This window comes from Rousettus aegyptiacus, unplaced genomic scaffold (assembly GCF_014176215.1).
Source record: "Rousettus aegyptiacus isolate mRouAeg1 unplaced genomic scaffold, mRouAeg1.p scaffold_m13_p_2, whole genome shotgun sequence".
NCBI classification, from domain to species: Eukaryota; Metazoa; Chordata; class Mammalia; order Chiroptera; family Pteropodidae; genus Rousettus; species Rousettus aegyptiacus.
Window position 1 is genome coordinate 155116500 of NW_023416295.1, and position 16691 is coordinate 155133190.

Here is a 16691-nt window from a genome sequence, read left to right on the forward strand (position 1 = left end):
AGTTAAATAATTTTATTAGAATTGTTAGCATTCATTTCTTAGAAATATATTACTTAAAGTATGTCATCCAACACAATGCAATATATATATATATATATATATGCCTTACTGCTAAATTGTACACTTGAAACTTACTGGATTTTGTTAACCAATGTCATCATAATAAAAAATATATAATAATAATAAATTCTTTTTAAATAAAGATGTCATCCAGGTTCAATGCTGATGAGAACTGAAAATATTAATATGAATAGGGAATTCAAACCCAGTGAAAAAAGAAGAGCCAAATAAAAATGTCACCGAATCAAGGGGATAATCACAATTATTCTTTCCTTTGGAGAAACTGAAACATGAACCTTGATCATGAGTGCAAAGGACATTGGGTTCTTTCAGCACTGACCTCAGCAGCGCAGTAGAATTTAATTTAGGGCAAGAGCCCAGATATGACCAGTTGTCAAGTTAGATATCTAAGACTAAAAGCTAATGTGAATAAATGATTCTCATTCACATAGATTTTCTACATTTCATATCCCACATATATTTATAGAAAGAAAGAAATCAATTTTCTGAGAAATAAAATTTAGAGCATATAGTCTAATGCAGGTATTTGAATATTACAGTTCTGTCATCTATTGAAGGATTATAACCAATATTAAAATGAGAATTCCACTATTTAAGTAGAGTAACAGGAAAAAGGAAATCAAAGCACCTTTTGTGGCAACTAACATGGGCCCTAAAAGTACTGTTATACCTAAGCAGGTCCTCTCACTTGTCTCTTTCAGGACACGGTGGTGGCTCTCCATGCTTTGTCCAAATATGGAGCAGCCACTTTCAACGATACTGGGAAGACTGCACGGGTGACCATCCAATCTTTAGGGTCATTTTCCAGAGATTTCCAAGTAGACAACAACAACCGCCTGCTGCTACAGCAAATTTCATTGTCACCGGTGCCTGGAGAATACGATATAACAGCAACAGGAGAAAGATGTGTCTACCTCCAGGTGAGACTCCTGGGGCAGGTGAGAGCAGAAGATCCACAGCAACCATGCTCACTAAAAAGTCTTAATTCGGGAAATAATGGAGAAAATCAAAGAAAGACTCAAAGAAGTTGGGAGGAATCCCGGGGAAAGGAGAAACACAGATTTTTGTCTTTGATGTTCCACAGACATCCTTAAAATACAATATTCTCCCAGAAAAGGAAGAGTTTCCATTTGCTTTGGAGGTGCAGACTCTGCCTCAAACTTGTGATGGATCCAAAGCTCACACTGGCTTCCAGATCTCACTGAATGTCAGGTAAGACTTTCTGACTGAATCACTTAATTCTGGGTATAACAACCAAGTTTCTTACGAGGACTCCTCATTAAGCAGAGCAGTGTGACAACAAATGTTTGCACTCTATTTATTAATAAAGTAATACATTCTCAGGTTGACACAGAATTTCTCAATGATGGGGTTTACACTCTATGTCCCCTGCCTCCAGAATCTATTATTGTCTAACATCATTATTTAAGGCTTTTAGTTTCCCTCAATAACTAAATCAAGAACATTACCCTTTGTCTCTGACCTGAATTTCTGATTTCATTATAATGTAATTATGCATTCTAATTTCATCTTATTGTAATGAAATCCTTTATTATTTTTGCTCTACCAGAACATAGATGAAAAATTCTTGAAGAATGTGACTAGAAGGAAGTAGTGATTCTCTAGTTAGAAATCCTACTGGTGATAATTAAATAAAAATAATCAGATTGGGGAAAAATACATATATATGCAGCAATATTCAAATAGCTACAGGGTATATCTGTCCCCAAGAATATGATAACCTGTTTTGGGATACAATTCAGGAAAAATGTTAAGATAAAGTATTTAACAAATAACTGGCATAGATTAAGGTCTCAAGCCCAGCTATGCATCCTGTGTAGAGCTTTCTTAAAATGTAGACCCTCAGAGTCTGTACATGTGAAACTCTGATTCTTCAGGTTGAGAGTAGGTTTGGTCTCTGTGGCTTTAACAGGCTCCCTGAAGATTGTGATGCACAGCCAGTTTTCTGAACCACTCGGGTAGAATATTTGGGAAGACTCCCATGTACATTTCAGGGCTGTTGAGTACTTACTGTGGACTTAGAGACCATTTAATAACACAGAAAACTCTAATTCTTTCCTTCCCTGGATCTTCAGTTACACTGGCAGCCGTCCTGCCTCCAACATGGCGATTGTTGACGTAAAGATGGTATCTGGCTTCATTCCCCTGAAACCAACAGTGAAAATGGTAGGTTTATGATAAACCCGGGAGCCTCTATTTTATTTAATGCTTTATGTATCTCTAGATTAAGATAATATAAATATTAAAATCCTATTAAATCAACCACTATGAAAGATATACTTTCTACAAACTCGTAAATATAATTTAACATGTTTGTCTTGGTGCCAACCATGTGCATAACACTACTGGGAGCCACATCTACTAGAAAAAAAAATGTCAGCAGATTCCTGCTTTCATGGAGTTTAGACTCTGGTTAAGAAGATAAATATCTACATATGAACCAGTGGTGGGGGGGGATATGAAAATGAGAGATCAACATAAACTATAAATATTACAGAGGTTCATAGAAAAACAATATTGCTATAAGTGAAAGCAAACAAAAGAAGTAAAAAACAAATTTTAAAAAACCTCCTTCATAAGTAATAGAATCTGAATTGAAATGTGAAACATGGGTAACTCTCAAGTTTAGGATATTTAGTTCCCTTTTCTTCAGATAAATCAACTTTACACATTGGTCATGTGTCATACTAATAATGTCATACCAGTTCTCTTTTATTTCTAATTTTACCACATATTGTCTTTACATACAAAACACACTGGAAGAAATTTTACCCTTGGACTTTGGTAATAAAAATTATTTTTTCTGGGTTTCCCCAGGGCTTTCTTCTGTGTATTAACACCTATAATGTTTAATTTTATTCAGCTTGAAAGATCTAATGATGTGAGCCGAACAGAAGTCAGCAACAACCATGTTTTGATTTACCTGGATAAGGTGAGAATCCTGCCATTCTAGTTGGAAAAAAAAAAAAAAAGACAATTATCCCTCTAAGGGAGGTATCTAAGAAGTGGCTAAAGTTATTTTGGAGATTTCACCTCCATGCTAAATATTTGTGAATTCTAATGTTAATTCTAGTAAATGTTCTCTTCTCCTTCTTTATATTTTATCTAGGACTATAGAAAGAAATGGCTTATTATAATATTAGGATATAAATATTTCTTGGACCCCATAATCAAGAAATCCTTCACACAATGTACTTATTATGTCTTCAAGTTATTTTGAAGATACTGAATAATGTAAGGAAGCAACCATTGGTATAAGTCATTATTATATCAACAACATATCAAGAATATGAGAGGAGAAAATACATTCAATCTCAACAAGGATTTAGACCATAAAATAATATCAACTCAAGCGTAAACCAAGTTCATTTTATAGTCGTGTGTTATAGCACAGTTTATTCGTTTAGAGATTGATGGATATTGTAGTTTACAAATTTACAAAACCTAACTAGGCTACAAAAACCAACCTTTTATATTACTTTTGGAGTTAACACAAGTATTTCTACAAGATAAAGAAATGAAACCGTAACAAATCTTTGGGCTTTCAAAAATGAACATAACTATTTAAAAAATAAAAATCATATACCATTTATCCCTTTGAACAGAGCCATGTACTAGAATCAGTGGGAGCATATGCATTGTTTTAGTTACTTGAGAAACAATTTGAGGAGGTTTTCATCTACTCTGTACAATTTAAGGACCCTATTAGTTGATAGACGGTTTTTTTTTCCTTCAAAACAAATGAAATCTTAAACTCATTCAAAGAAGAGAGAAGAAATCTCCCCGGAAGTTCATTTAATTCCCTTTTGCTCTTTAGGTAACAAATCAGACACTGAGCTTGTCCTTCATGGTTCTACAAGATATCCCAGTAAGAGATCTGAAACCAGCCATAGTGAAAATCTATGATTACTATGAGACAGGTGAGTGTGAGCAAGTTTCACACAAATTACATTCCTGATCACAGAAATTTAGATTTGAAAAATGAGTAGAGGCAATTTATTACACTAACGGCTCTCATCCCTTCATTTTGTCTCCATTAAGTCCGATTCTTTTCTCTTTGTCTTCTATATATACATTGTAACAACTATCTATAGCATAAATATATCAACTAATACAAAAAACCTGTAGGATATTTAGTTCCCTTTTCTTCAAGTAAATCAACTATATGACAGCATTAGATTTAAATAAGTATAACATTGAACTGTCCTTCAGGGGTTTAAGATAAAGGGAAACATAACATGCTGTATTTGAAAAGTTAATAATGTAAGGTAGCAAACAATAGATTGAATGAATGATGCTGATGTGTCTGACACAATAAAGATTCTTTCACTGACCTGTATCCCATAGATGCTGGCTGTCCCTCTCACTTCACCTAATGCTTTTTGTTTTTATTCAGATGAGTTTGCAATGGCTGAGTACAGTGCTCCTTGCAGCAAAGGTAGGCAATTCACACCCCTTCCAAATGCCATTAGAATCCCTCTGGCTTATCCCTCAAATTTCCTTTATTAAATTATGGATAAACATATTTATAGACATCATATTGCTCACAGTGCAACTTATAGAAAAATATATTTATGTTGAGAGGGCCACTGATACATTTTGTCTCTCACTATGCTAATTGGGTTTTCTTGAGCAGAATGCCACCGAGATCTAAGGGAGGGAATAGTCACTGCTCAGGAAGCCTAAGCCCATCTTAATTTTCTATTCTCTTTATTATCACAGATCTCGGTAATGCCTGAAGACCAGGCCAATAAACATTGCTCTGCTGGAGTCCCTGTTCCACAGACTCAGGTCTCCGTGAAAGAAAAGAGTTTTGTGTTTCTGAAGCTTTAATGAATAAACCATTTTTTCTAGCCAGTCTTTATCACTGCATCCTCATTCATTCAATAAACATTTATTACATTTCCATTTGATTCCCAATAGAATCCTGAAATAAAAATTCATAGCAATCAGGGCTGAGAGAGTGCAGAAAACGAAAAGTGTTACAGAGCTGTTTGTCTGAGTAGGTCATGTAAGCATCACAGGGGAAAGAACAAAGTATTAAATTACGCACTAGGAGTGTAAAGTGCATTTGCTTTTGTGAAAACCCTAAGAAAAAGCCGAAGAGTAGATTTTATAAGAAAATAAAAGACTGACTTGACTAGAAAAGACTTTCCACATTAAAGGGAAGTAATGAAATACAAAGTTGAATAGGTTACATCTAGAGGCAGCATAATTAATTGGGATTTGACCTGAATTGGGAGTTATGTGTCCTCAGTTAGAACCAAGCTACAATCGACAGATATAAATAATCCATCAGTTAACCTTGGGTTTCAGATTCAATAAAAGGTGACAGACTGAGAATGTTGAAGAGGGATTAACATGTAGAGGACAGTTCTCTTAGAAGAAAGAATATATAGCACACAAAGCCCAAATAGGAGTACTACATTGGAACATCATTTTTTCTGAAACTTTGAGCCAGGATTGAGGAGATATTTAGATAGAGTATATATTGAAATTATCTCTTCTACAGATGGAGGGACAGAAGCTTTAGGAATTTGTAGAGAAGATCTCTGGGTAAGTCCTAGGAGTCCTAGTCTTCATTTGCTTTAGTTTGACAGGAACCCGGATGGTATAAACTAAGAACTCTAAAAGAATTTGAAGTTCAAGCAACCTTAGCTCTGTCTCCAGGCTAAGCAAAAATAAAAGATAAAAGCTATCACTTTTGTGTCAGGTTCTACTCTAAGCACCTCACTAGTATTAATATAGCAACCATATGAAATAGGTACTATTATAACAAATGAGGAAACTGAGGCATGAGCAATGTACATTGTCCAAAGTTACTCAGCTACTACATGGCAGAACCAGAATTCAGTATCAAGTCTGGTTTCCACACTCATAACCTCAAGCCCTGCTGCCTCTTCAACCCACTTCAGACAAGAAGACCAGCAGAAAGTGCATTTCAGAGCTGAATAAACATTGCAATTAGTGTCAATCTAGGGAATGGAATATGAAAGAAATTGGGGGTATAGCAAAAATAAACAAGCTTAATTTCTAATAAATTCTTTTTTTTTAGACAAGGCAACCCTTGATTGACCTCACAGATTACAAGGACCTTGTCAGCTTACAATCCCTTATTTTTTATTTTTCATTTTTTATTTTTCATGCCTACAGCACCTGGTCTTCCTAGGTGGTTACTCATCCAAGTACTAACCAGGCTCAACCCTGCTTAGCTTCTGAGATCAGATGGGATCAGGCTTGTTCAGGGTGGCATGGCTGTAGATGAGTTATAATAAATTCTATCACTTAGCTCTAGTCCCTTGTTTCTTTTTTTTTTCATTGTTCCTATGAAAATCATGATTGCAAATATACTTAAAGGTATATTTGTTACAAATCATTAGTTGTATCATTCTCAAATAAGATTCATTCTCAAAACATATACTGATTACCCCCTTTTTATCAGGTACTATATTCTTCATATAATACAAAATTGAATAAAGTGTGATTCTTCCCTTAGAAAAATTCACTGCAAGTTAAAGAAAAAAAGAGAGAGAGATACATATTGGTATCATCATAATACTATATAAGTATAACAGACTATCCATTACCATAATGAGCTGGAGATACAACAACCCTCTCAAGTTTTGAGATACCATATTTAAATTCTGACATGACCCTGGGGAAGGGGCTTAATTATAACTGAAAAATAGATTTACACCAGCCTAGTGGCATGGAAATCTTGGAAGTAAAATTAGAATGACTTTTAAAGAATGATATGTCTTGATTACATCTAATTTTGTAAATTAGGATTTATTCTTTCTATAAAAGTATGTGGAGACATAACAGAAAACCAGATAAAGATGTGCAAAGATTGGCTTCTAGATTTATATTTTATTTTAAAATATAATAATCTCTTGCGTTTTCTTATATGTGCCTTATCACAGAACTCATTTTTCCCCACTTTGTGTCATAGGTCAAAAGGATCCACTTGACTCAGGGAAGCAGGGTGGTTATGACAGAAATTCAAAGGGAAAGAAATAGAATACTTGAATCTACCTTGTAAGAATAAATGACTTTTAAATTTATTTACACACAATTGAGAAATCAAAAGTTAATCCTGGCAGATTAGAGTAAACAATTTATTATTGAAAAAGGTAGCAATAATTCAGGATATGATACTAGAAAACATCTAAATAGCAAAATATATAATTGAAAACAGAATGAGGGCACACTCATTGTGAGGATGACATAATTCTATATCATGTCAGTATAGAAATGTCTCCAGAATTATGCTGGTATGAGAAAACAGTAAAGAAAAGAACAGGATACAAATTATAGACTTTTTTATGTAATAAAGGTATGAAGGCAGAAATATATATTTTCCCAAAAAATATATAATACTGGTTGAGAAACTATAGCTTACAAACTCCAGATCTCAAGTATTTTTTTTATTTCTAAGGTTTACAAAAATATTTTATTATTACCGAGGCTGAGTACCCAAAAATGATATGAGTCAGTACTGTTTAATCTCATTATTTGTATTTTCTAAGTCTTCTTCTAAATTCCCATGACATTTTCTTTGTACCTTTCCTCTAACACTCGTCACGTTCAATCACATATAACATAATTCTTTTTTCTGGGCATCTTATATGTCCTGCAACCAAAAATACCTTGAAGACATGAGCCACTTATATCCAAGAAGTGTATAAAGGTTACAATGTAGGTTTTTAACTAAATAATTGGATGAGTGTGTGGATTTAAAAAAAAAAAAAAGTGAAGGCAGAAACTCCAATTGGACTGTAGTCACAAAGTAAGCTGGGAGAATTCTCATGAGTCTAAGCTGGAAGATGAATTTCCTCAGAACAACATGCTATTGTTGACTTATCTTGTCTTCCATTACTGGCATCAAAAAGAAGTGTTTTTTTTTTTTTAATATAAATGGATCAATATATATTTAAGTATATTTATAAATATATATATGTATGTGCTCTATTTAAAGTCTATATAGCTTTTTTATATAAATAGTCTCAGTTTGTATATTTGTAACCCATGCTTTTCAAAAGTGCTCCTCCTCTTCTCTTTAACACCCAGGTTCATTCCAGGCTTTTTCACTTACCTCATCCCATATATGAACTTGCTGTTCTCTGAAACTCACATCTCTTTCTCTTTTTGTGCTACGTGGGGCTATAGCTGAGTGTGCAACTGGAAGCCTCTCCTGATTTTATTGCTATCCCAGTGGAGAAAAACAAAGATTCTCACTGCCTCTGTGCAAATGGGAGGCAAACAGTATCCTGGTTGGTAACTCCCAAATCACTAGGTGAGTGAAATTTCTCTGAACGGACCCTCGCCATTCCAAGATAATGAATATAGGACGGTTCTTTAAACTAGGGTTCTACTCTTTAGGTCCTACAAGCAGTCGCAGAACATAGCACACCTTGTAGACCTTGGGGACTTAGTACCAAGTCTCTGGGACATCCAAGCTCAGATCTATGGATCTTTTGTTTCAGGGAATGTGAATTTCTCTGTGAGTGCGGAACCACTATAATCCTCGGAGATCGGTGGTACTGAGGTGGCTATGGTTCCTGGGATAATTGGGAGGAAAGATATAGTTGTTAAACTTGTATTAGTTGAGGTTAGTAAGCCTGACTTATTTGATAGCTATACTGAGTCCAGAAAATGGTAGCAATATTGACTGTCTATAATTTGGGGGTTAAAAGAATTAACAAAAATAAAATATGAACAGTATATTTCTGTGTATGACAAGTCCATACATTAAAATAAAGTTAGTGTTTGCTTTTGTTTTTCCATTTGCCTTTGAGTTATTTTTCCATTAGCTAAAAGTTGGACTTGATATATTTTGTGCTTATTTCTTTTCCTTAGTCTGCAACTTTCCCATCACATCATTCTTCTTTTTCTCTTACCTACCCTTTTTAAATCTTGTCTCCATCGCCTGGCCTCTGCCGAACTCTTTATACTTTTAGGGCTTAACTGCTGAAATGGATAGAAGAAATCATCTAACTCAAGCCTGTCACTTCACAAATAAGGAAGCTATAGATACCCTCTCAAAACTCACATTATTTTTAACTTCTCAGTTTTTCTTCAGTCCTTCCTCATCTCTGATTTCTTCCCTTCTACAAAGCCTGGAGGAATCAAGAAGGAATGTACTTTCAACTCCTTACTCTGTGCATTAGGTAAAAGTCATTCAAAACAGCAATCAGAAGATAATAGCATTTTAAATCACGACAAATTTTTTCCACGTAAATTATCTCATTTGATTTTGCAATATTCCTTTGAGAAAGCCAGGACACTAAGTACCTCATGCCCATTAGACTAACAAGGAAACTGAGTATCACAGGACCAGGTTTCTTAATTGTATTAACAAAGCTATTCATAGTACAACAGAACTCAACCTAGAAGTCTTTGCTCCTCATTAGTAGCTATTTTCTTTATAGCAGGCATCCCCAACTTCCAGGCTGCAGACTGGTACTGGTCCATGCCCTGTTAGGAACAAGGCCACAAAGCAGGAGGTGAGCAGCTGGCAAGTAAGTGAAGCTTCATCTGTGTTTGCAGCCATCCCCCAACACTAGTTAATCACCACTTCAGCTCCAACCCAGATCATCAGGCATTAGATTCTCATTGGAGCGCCAGTCCCCGTGCCAAAAAGGTTGGGAACCACCGCTTTGGAGTATAGGAACCTCTTCATCCAGCACATACAAGGGCTTAGAAAGAAGCCTCAGAAATAGCTAAGAAAAGGTCAGAATCAAAGTGTATCTAAGCTAAGTGAGAATAAGATGTAGAATATATGGTGAAAGAACATATATTTCTGACCTTCAAGCTTATGGAAAAACTAAGTTTTATTTTTAATAGCCAAAGACATTTCATACACAAACTCTACCAAATCGTGAAAATACAATTGTCATAGTATTTTTCTCTCATTTTTGTGACATTACTTGTTTTTTACTACTGTATACATAATCGTGAACTAGCAATTTGAGAAGACGCAATAGAAATTTATCATTAAAAAAGAAGAAAAAGAAGAGGAGAAAGAAAAAGGAAGAGGGAAAAGAAAAAGGAAGAGGAAGAAGAGAAAGAAAAAGAAGAAAAGGAGGGACAATCCTGTTGACTCCTGATGCTCTGATATTTTATCTCGAATTGCAATAAAAAAGTATAAGTAAGGCCCAGGATAGAAAGTGCAAACAGCCTCCAATTTTTGGTCTGTTCTAAGAGAGTTAGAGTTGGATGTTGAAAAGGGATGGTAGTGTTTACAGGAGTGATAAAAAGTGAGGTTTGAAAGATAAGTTGAGACTATTTTATTAAGGGTCTTCAGAAAAATCTGTATCCCATCCTATAAGTAATAGGAATCCAATGGGATCTTTAAAAAAAAAAAAAGGGTAGTGGCATGGTCAAATTTGATTCAGAATGGTAACAAGGGGCAGAAAGGGGCTTGAGTAGTAGAGACAGATGGCAAGGAGACTACAATAGTCCTTATCTCTCATGAAAAAAAAAATGTGCCTGAAAATTGACTATGAGTATACTCCACTTCTTAAAACTGTACTCTTTCAGTCTTACCCCTTAGGGAAAGCCAAAATGCTTTGTACCAATTTGACAAGTTCTAGACCAAAATGAAATTCCACAAAGACATTTTAAGACATGGGCTTATTGTAGATAGGTTCAGCTTCCTGTAAAAATTTTTCTAGATTCTATTAAAAGCCTTAATTGACACTAATTGTAAAGTCGTGATCAACATTAATATATTCCCAGAGTAATTATGCATCTTGGTTTGGATAGGATGAGAAATGGGAAACTATTAAAATAAGGTTAGACACAAACTACTAAAATTTTAGAGGATAAATATTGATACATAAGAAACACAAACAGCATATACTAGATTCATGCTCAATATCCTGAGCATTATGCTGAAAGAACATCTTGAATGTTCTGTAATTTTTTTTAATGTTCTTCCCCTGCACTTGTCCCAGTTCTGATGGCTTAGAAGAAGCTCGGAGATGCCTTTTTCATGTACAGTAATGAAAGATAGCCACAAGGGGGCAGTAAAGTTTTTAAAAATGAGTACTGCTGCTTTATAAATTATTTTTTTAAATCATAAAAAAAATAAAAATAAAGAAGTTAGGCAAAGAAAAGAGAAAGAGAGGAATGAAATAATCATGGAAACTTAAAATTAGAAGGTAACAAAATAAGGTACCTAGCACAAATTGTTCTTACCAGTGGGCAGAATTGCATTCACAATCCTGGGAATAGTTGATTTTTTTTTTTTTTTTTTTTTTTGGCGCGGGGGACTTAGAATCAATGTGCACCTTAAGAAATGTTACATTTTTTTTTTGTTTTCTATAAAATGAAATGTGACTATAAACCCCGGCCCCATTGGGCTATAGAAAATTTATCTCAGATATTCTGGGGTTCTTTCTACCTGATAATCTAATGCAGAAACAAGGTATCGCATCCCAGTCCACTGCAATCATTTGTCTGCGTTCACATGACTGTTTTAGATCCACTATTCTTTCATTCTTAGGGATAGAATTCTTTGACAAATAAGTGGCTGGGCCTGGCATCTAGACTTCCAGGTGCTCAATGCAGACCTTTCCTCTGAAGTCCCCGAAGAATTCACTGGCCTCTTTATGCCTAGCCTGGAAGAATTGTTTTAGTCTGCGGGAAACGTTTTATTTCTTTAGTCATTTTAGTCATAAACCTTAGTTTCTTAATTGGCTTTTTTCCTTCTCAAATTCTGTTATTCACTTAACCATTTATTCTTTTAATATCGAAAGCCAGGAAACCCTGCCCTAAACCTCTCTTTAAGTTCAATTCTTTTGGATTTTCTACATAATCATGTATTCTGTGAACAAAGACAGTTTTATTTCTTTTTTTTTTTTTACAATCTGTATGACTTTTATTTCTTTTTCTTCTCTTATTGCATTAGCTAGAACTTTCAGACTATGTTGAATAGAAATGGTTAGAGGTAATATCCTTGGTCTTGTTCTGAATTTTAGGGAAAAGCAATTACCATTAGTACAATGTTAGCTGTAGGGTTTTTCATAGATGCTCTTTATCAAGTTAAAGAAGTTCCCCTGTATTCCTATTTGGGTGAGAGTTTTTTTATATGAATGGGTATTGGATTTTGTCAAATGCTTTTTCTGTGTATATTGTTAGGATCATATGATTTTTCTGCTTTACTTATTATGATAGGTACATTAATTAATTTTCAAAAGTTTAACTAGCCTTGCATACCTGGACTAAATCTCACTTTTCATGGCATAGAATTATTTTTACACCCTGTCGTATTTTATTTGCTAATACTTTCTTGAGGACTTTTGCATTTTGTTCAAGAGAGAGTCTGTAGTTTTCCTTTCTTGTAATGTCTTTCTCTGATTTCGGTATTAGAGTAATGCTGGCTTCGTAGAATGGGTCAGGCAGTGTTCCCTCTGCTTCTATTTTCTGGATAAGATTGTAGACAGTTTGATATCATTTCTTCTTAAATGTTTGATTGAATTCACCAATGAAACCATATGAGCCTGGTGCTTTCTATTTTGGAAGGTTATTAATTATTGATTCGATTTCTTTAATAGATATCGACCTATTCAGATTATCTATTTCTTCATATGGGAGTCTTAGTAAATTATATCTTTCAAAGAATTGGGCCAATTCACCTAAGTTTTCAAATTATGGACATGCAATTGTTCACAATATTCTTTTATTATTCTTCTAGTTTCCATGAAATCAGTTTCAATGTGGCTTCTTTTATTTCTGATATTAGTTATGTGTGTCTTCTCTCTTTTTTCTTGATTAGCCTGGCTCGAATTTTATCAATTTTACTGATCTTTTCAAAGAACAAGTTTTTAATTTTATTGATTTCCTGTTTCTAATTTCATTGGTTTCTGCTCTAAACTTTATTATTTTTATTACATAAATTTTATTATTCCTTTTCTTACTACTTATTTTGGATTTAATTTGCTTTTCTTTTTCAAGTTTCCTAAGAGGGAAGCTTGGATTATTGGTTCTAGATGTTTCTTCTTTTCTAACATGTGCATTCAATGCTACAAATTTCCCTCTAAACACTGCTTTTGCTACATTCTATAATTTTTTTATGTTGAATTTTTATTTTCATTTAGTTCAACACATTTTTTAATTTCTCTTAAGACCTCTTCTTAGACCCATATGTTACTTAAAAGCATGGTGTTTAATCTCAAAATATTCGGGGATTTTGTAGATATCTTTCTGTCTTTTGATTTTTGATTTAATTACATTATTATCTGAGTGCATATTTTGTATGATTCTTTAAGTTTGTTAAGATATGCTTTATGAACCAGCATATGGCCTCTCTTAGTGAATGTTCCAAGTGAGTTTGAGAAGAATGTTTGTTCTGCTATTGTTGAATGAAGTATTCTATAAATGTCAATTCGCTCCAGTTGCTTGATGATGCTGTCCAGTTTAATTATTTTTTTACCAATATTCTGCCTGTTGAATCTGTTCATTACTGATAGATGAGTGTTGATATCTCCAACTGTAAGAGTGAATTTGTCCGCTTTTTCTTGCAGTTCTATACATTTTTGCCTCCATGTATTTTGATTCTCTGTGAGATACATACACATTCAGAATTGCTATGTCTTGTTCAATAATTGGCCCTTCTATTATTATGTAATGCCCCTTTCTATCCTTGACAATTTTCCTTGCTCTGAAATGTGTTTTGTCTGAAATTAAGATATTTATTTCAGACTCTTTTTTTAAAATTAGTGTTATCATGACATATCTTTCTCCATCCTTGACTTTTAACTTATCTTTAAACTTAAGTGGGTTTGTTGTGGACAAAATATATTGGGTCTTTTTTTTATCCACTCTAAATGATTTTTTAGATCATTCATATTCAAGTTGATTTTTATATACCCAGTTAATCTTTACAATATTTTAACTGTTTTCTAATAATTGCCCTTATCCTTTCTTCTTTTTAATTGTCTACTCTTTTCCTATCTCTTGTTTTAATTGAGCATTTTTTTATGATTCCATTTTCCCTCATCTTTCATCACATCGATTATGCTTTTTCCAAAAATCTTTTAATTGCCTAGAGTTTGCAATATGCATTTACAACTCATCTAACTCCACTTTCAAATAATATGATATCGTTTCACAGGTAGTACAGGTACCTTATAACTGAATTATGTCAGTACCTCACTCCTACCCCTTATAACATCCTTGACATACATTTCATATATCTGTAAGCTATAATCATCAAATATGTCATTGCCACTACTGTTTTGAATAAACTGTTATCAGTTTGGTCGGTTAAAAATTAAAAAAAAAACACTTTATGTTATCTTTACCTCTTCCTACTCGAATGTTCTTTTTTTTTCTTTGTATAGATCCAAGTTTCTGACCTATATCATTTTCTTTCTCCCCGAAGAACTTCTTTTAACATCTCTTGCAAGACAAGTCTACTGGCAACAATTTCTCTCAACTTTTGTTTTTCTGGTTTTTGTTTTCCTTCCGTTCTAAAGTATAATTTATCTGGACGGGAAAGTCTAAGTTGGTGAGTTTTCTGTCTACACTTTAAAAACTTCACTCTCCTCTCTTTTAACGTGCATGGATTCTAAAGAGAAGTCCAAGGTAATTCTTGTCCTTCTTCCTCAACAGGCAAGGCTTTTTGAGTCTCTCTGGCTTCTTTCAAGATTTTCTCATTGTCTTTGATTTTTTGTGTTTTGAATATGATATGCCTCAGAATATAATTTATATATGTGTGTGTACACACACACACACACACACACACACACACACTACTTGGTGTTCTCTGAACTTTCTGAATCTATGGTTTGATGTCTGTTATTAACTAAAAAATTCTCGGTCATTATTCCTTCAAGTACTTCTGTTCCTTTCTTTCTTCTTCTGATCTTCCCATTACAGGTACGTTACACCTTCTGTAATTGTCCCACAGTTCTTGGATATTCTGTTTTTTGTTTTTTGTTTTGTTTTTTGTTTTTTTTTTCTCCAGTCCCTTTCCTCTTTAACTTTCAGTTTGGGAAATTTTCAGTTCTGATGACAAATGCTCTATCCTGATACACGTCAACTTATTGTCCAGTGTGAAATTTTTTCTGGGTTATAGAACCAGGATTGGAATTATTGGATGAAAAGATATATATTATAAACTAAATTTCAGTATTTAGCCAGAATGTGTTCTAGAATGGCTGCACCAATCTATACTTCTAGGGGGAAAAGGGAGTCCCATTTTTACCATATTCTTGCCAATATTTATCTAACTTTCTAAATTTTGTACTTTTTAAAATAAAAATCTTATTTTTTAAGTGTTGTAATTTCACTTCTGTGATTACTAGAGAGGTGGATCATCTATTCATACTAGCCATTGGGACTTCTACAAATTACTTATTCATGTAATTTGCATGTATTTCTACTTTTGTATTTCATCAGTTCTAAATTGTACATTTTTCACACTTTAACATCTCTGAAATTGGGACTTATCTTATAATGGATAATACCCATTGCATTTATCTATCGTTGGATAATAAACCACACCAATAAGTTAAAACAATAGCCAGTTTATTATATTTCACAGTTGTATGTATTGACTGGGCTTAGCTCGGCGATTCATCTGATGGTCTTGCCAGGGATCTCTCATGAAATTGCAGGCAGATAGCAGCTGGTACTCGAATCATCTGAAGGCTCTACTGGTATTCTTGGACAGCCCGGCCCCTCTCCCTCTCCCTCTCCATACAGCCCCAGGGTTTTTCCTTGTGGTGTCTCCAACAAAGTAGCTGGATTTGTTTCATGGCATTTCAGAGCTCTCAAGAGAAAGGGTTCCAAGAAACTAAGGCAGAAGCTTTAGCTCCTGCTGAAGAGTTCTAGTTTGCCCTTCCTGACAGCTTGCCCTCTAAATTTTGGACTTGCTTAGTCAGCTCCATAACTGCATGAGCCAATACCTGGCAAAATATTTCTTAATATATACATATATATCTCCTACTAATTCTGCTTCTCTTGTTGAATCCTGACTGATACAATACCCAGATACTAATTATCTCTCATAGGGCACTTCTGTGGGTTTTAGGTGATCCCAAACATAGATAAATACGCCCCTGAGAAATGTCTGCACTGCATCATTTCCTGATACAAGCGATATGACCTCTGGAAGACCTCTTAACTTTACCTCAACCTTCAACTTCTGGTAAAACATTCCATATGACTTCTTTCTACTGGGATCCCCTTGCCTAGCAGGAAGTCCTCTTGGATAAAGCCCTTTGTAGATAACTCAAACCCTATTACCTTCTTCTGCTTCCTCTGGGCTCGGGGGAGCTTGTATACCTATTCAACAAAGAGTGAGAATGCAGGTTGCATGCACTGCAGCTACCCCTCCTCACCCCGTTATTAAGAGAAATTTCTACTAGCCTCCCACCATCAGACCCCTCTATGCCATATTCAGAAAAAAAGTCTTATGCTCTCCACAATAATGGGCATAGATCTAGTACTTCCATATACTTTCTTGTTGTCCAATCAGCCCCAAATCTACAAGTTTCCATAGCTGAGCAACTTGAAGCCAGGGAGTAGGACCCTATGTCTACCTCCAGCAAGCAGTGTCCAACCTCTCTTACCTACCC

General features: G+C 34.5%; 1 protein-coding gene and 1 pseudogene across 2 annotated transcripts in view; one reads left to right on the top strand and one right to left on the bottom strand.

Annotated features, from left to right (window-relative positions):
• The window catches only part of LOC107501662 (alpha-2-macroglobulin), a 39144-nt gene extending 34178 nt beyond the window's left edge, over positions 1 to 4966 (top strand). For both annotated transcript variants that reach the window (XM_036237105.1, XM_016128045.2), the window contains 7 exons: positions 783 to 1001; positions 1166 to 1293; positions 2178 to 2268; positions 2966 to 3034; positions 3920 to 4022; positions 4499 to 4540; positions 4825 to 4966. In XM_036237105.1, coding sequence (XP_036092998.1) covers positions 783 to 1001; positions 1166 to 1293; positions 2178 to 2268; positions 2966 to 3034; positions 3920 to 4022; positions 4499 to 4540; positions 4825 to 4841 — 669 coding nt within the window. In that variant the 3' untranslated portion in view covers positions 4842 to 4966. The remainder of the gene's footprint in view (positions 1 to 782; positions 1002 to 1165; positions 1294 to 2177; positions 2269 to 2965; positions 3035 to 3919; positions 4023 to 4498; positions 4541 to 4824) is intronic.
• A 1280-nt stretch (positions 4967 to 6246) lies between these two features.
• LOC118614102 lies at positions 6247 to 6365 on the bottom strand (annotated as a pseudogene).
• Positions 6366 to 16691: the final 10326 nt, after the last annotated feature.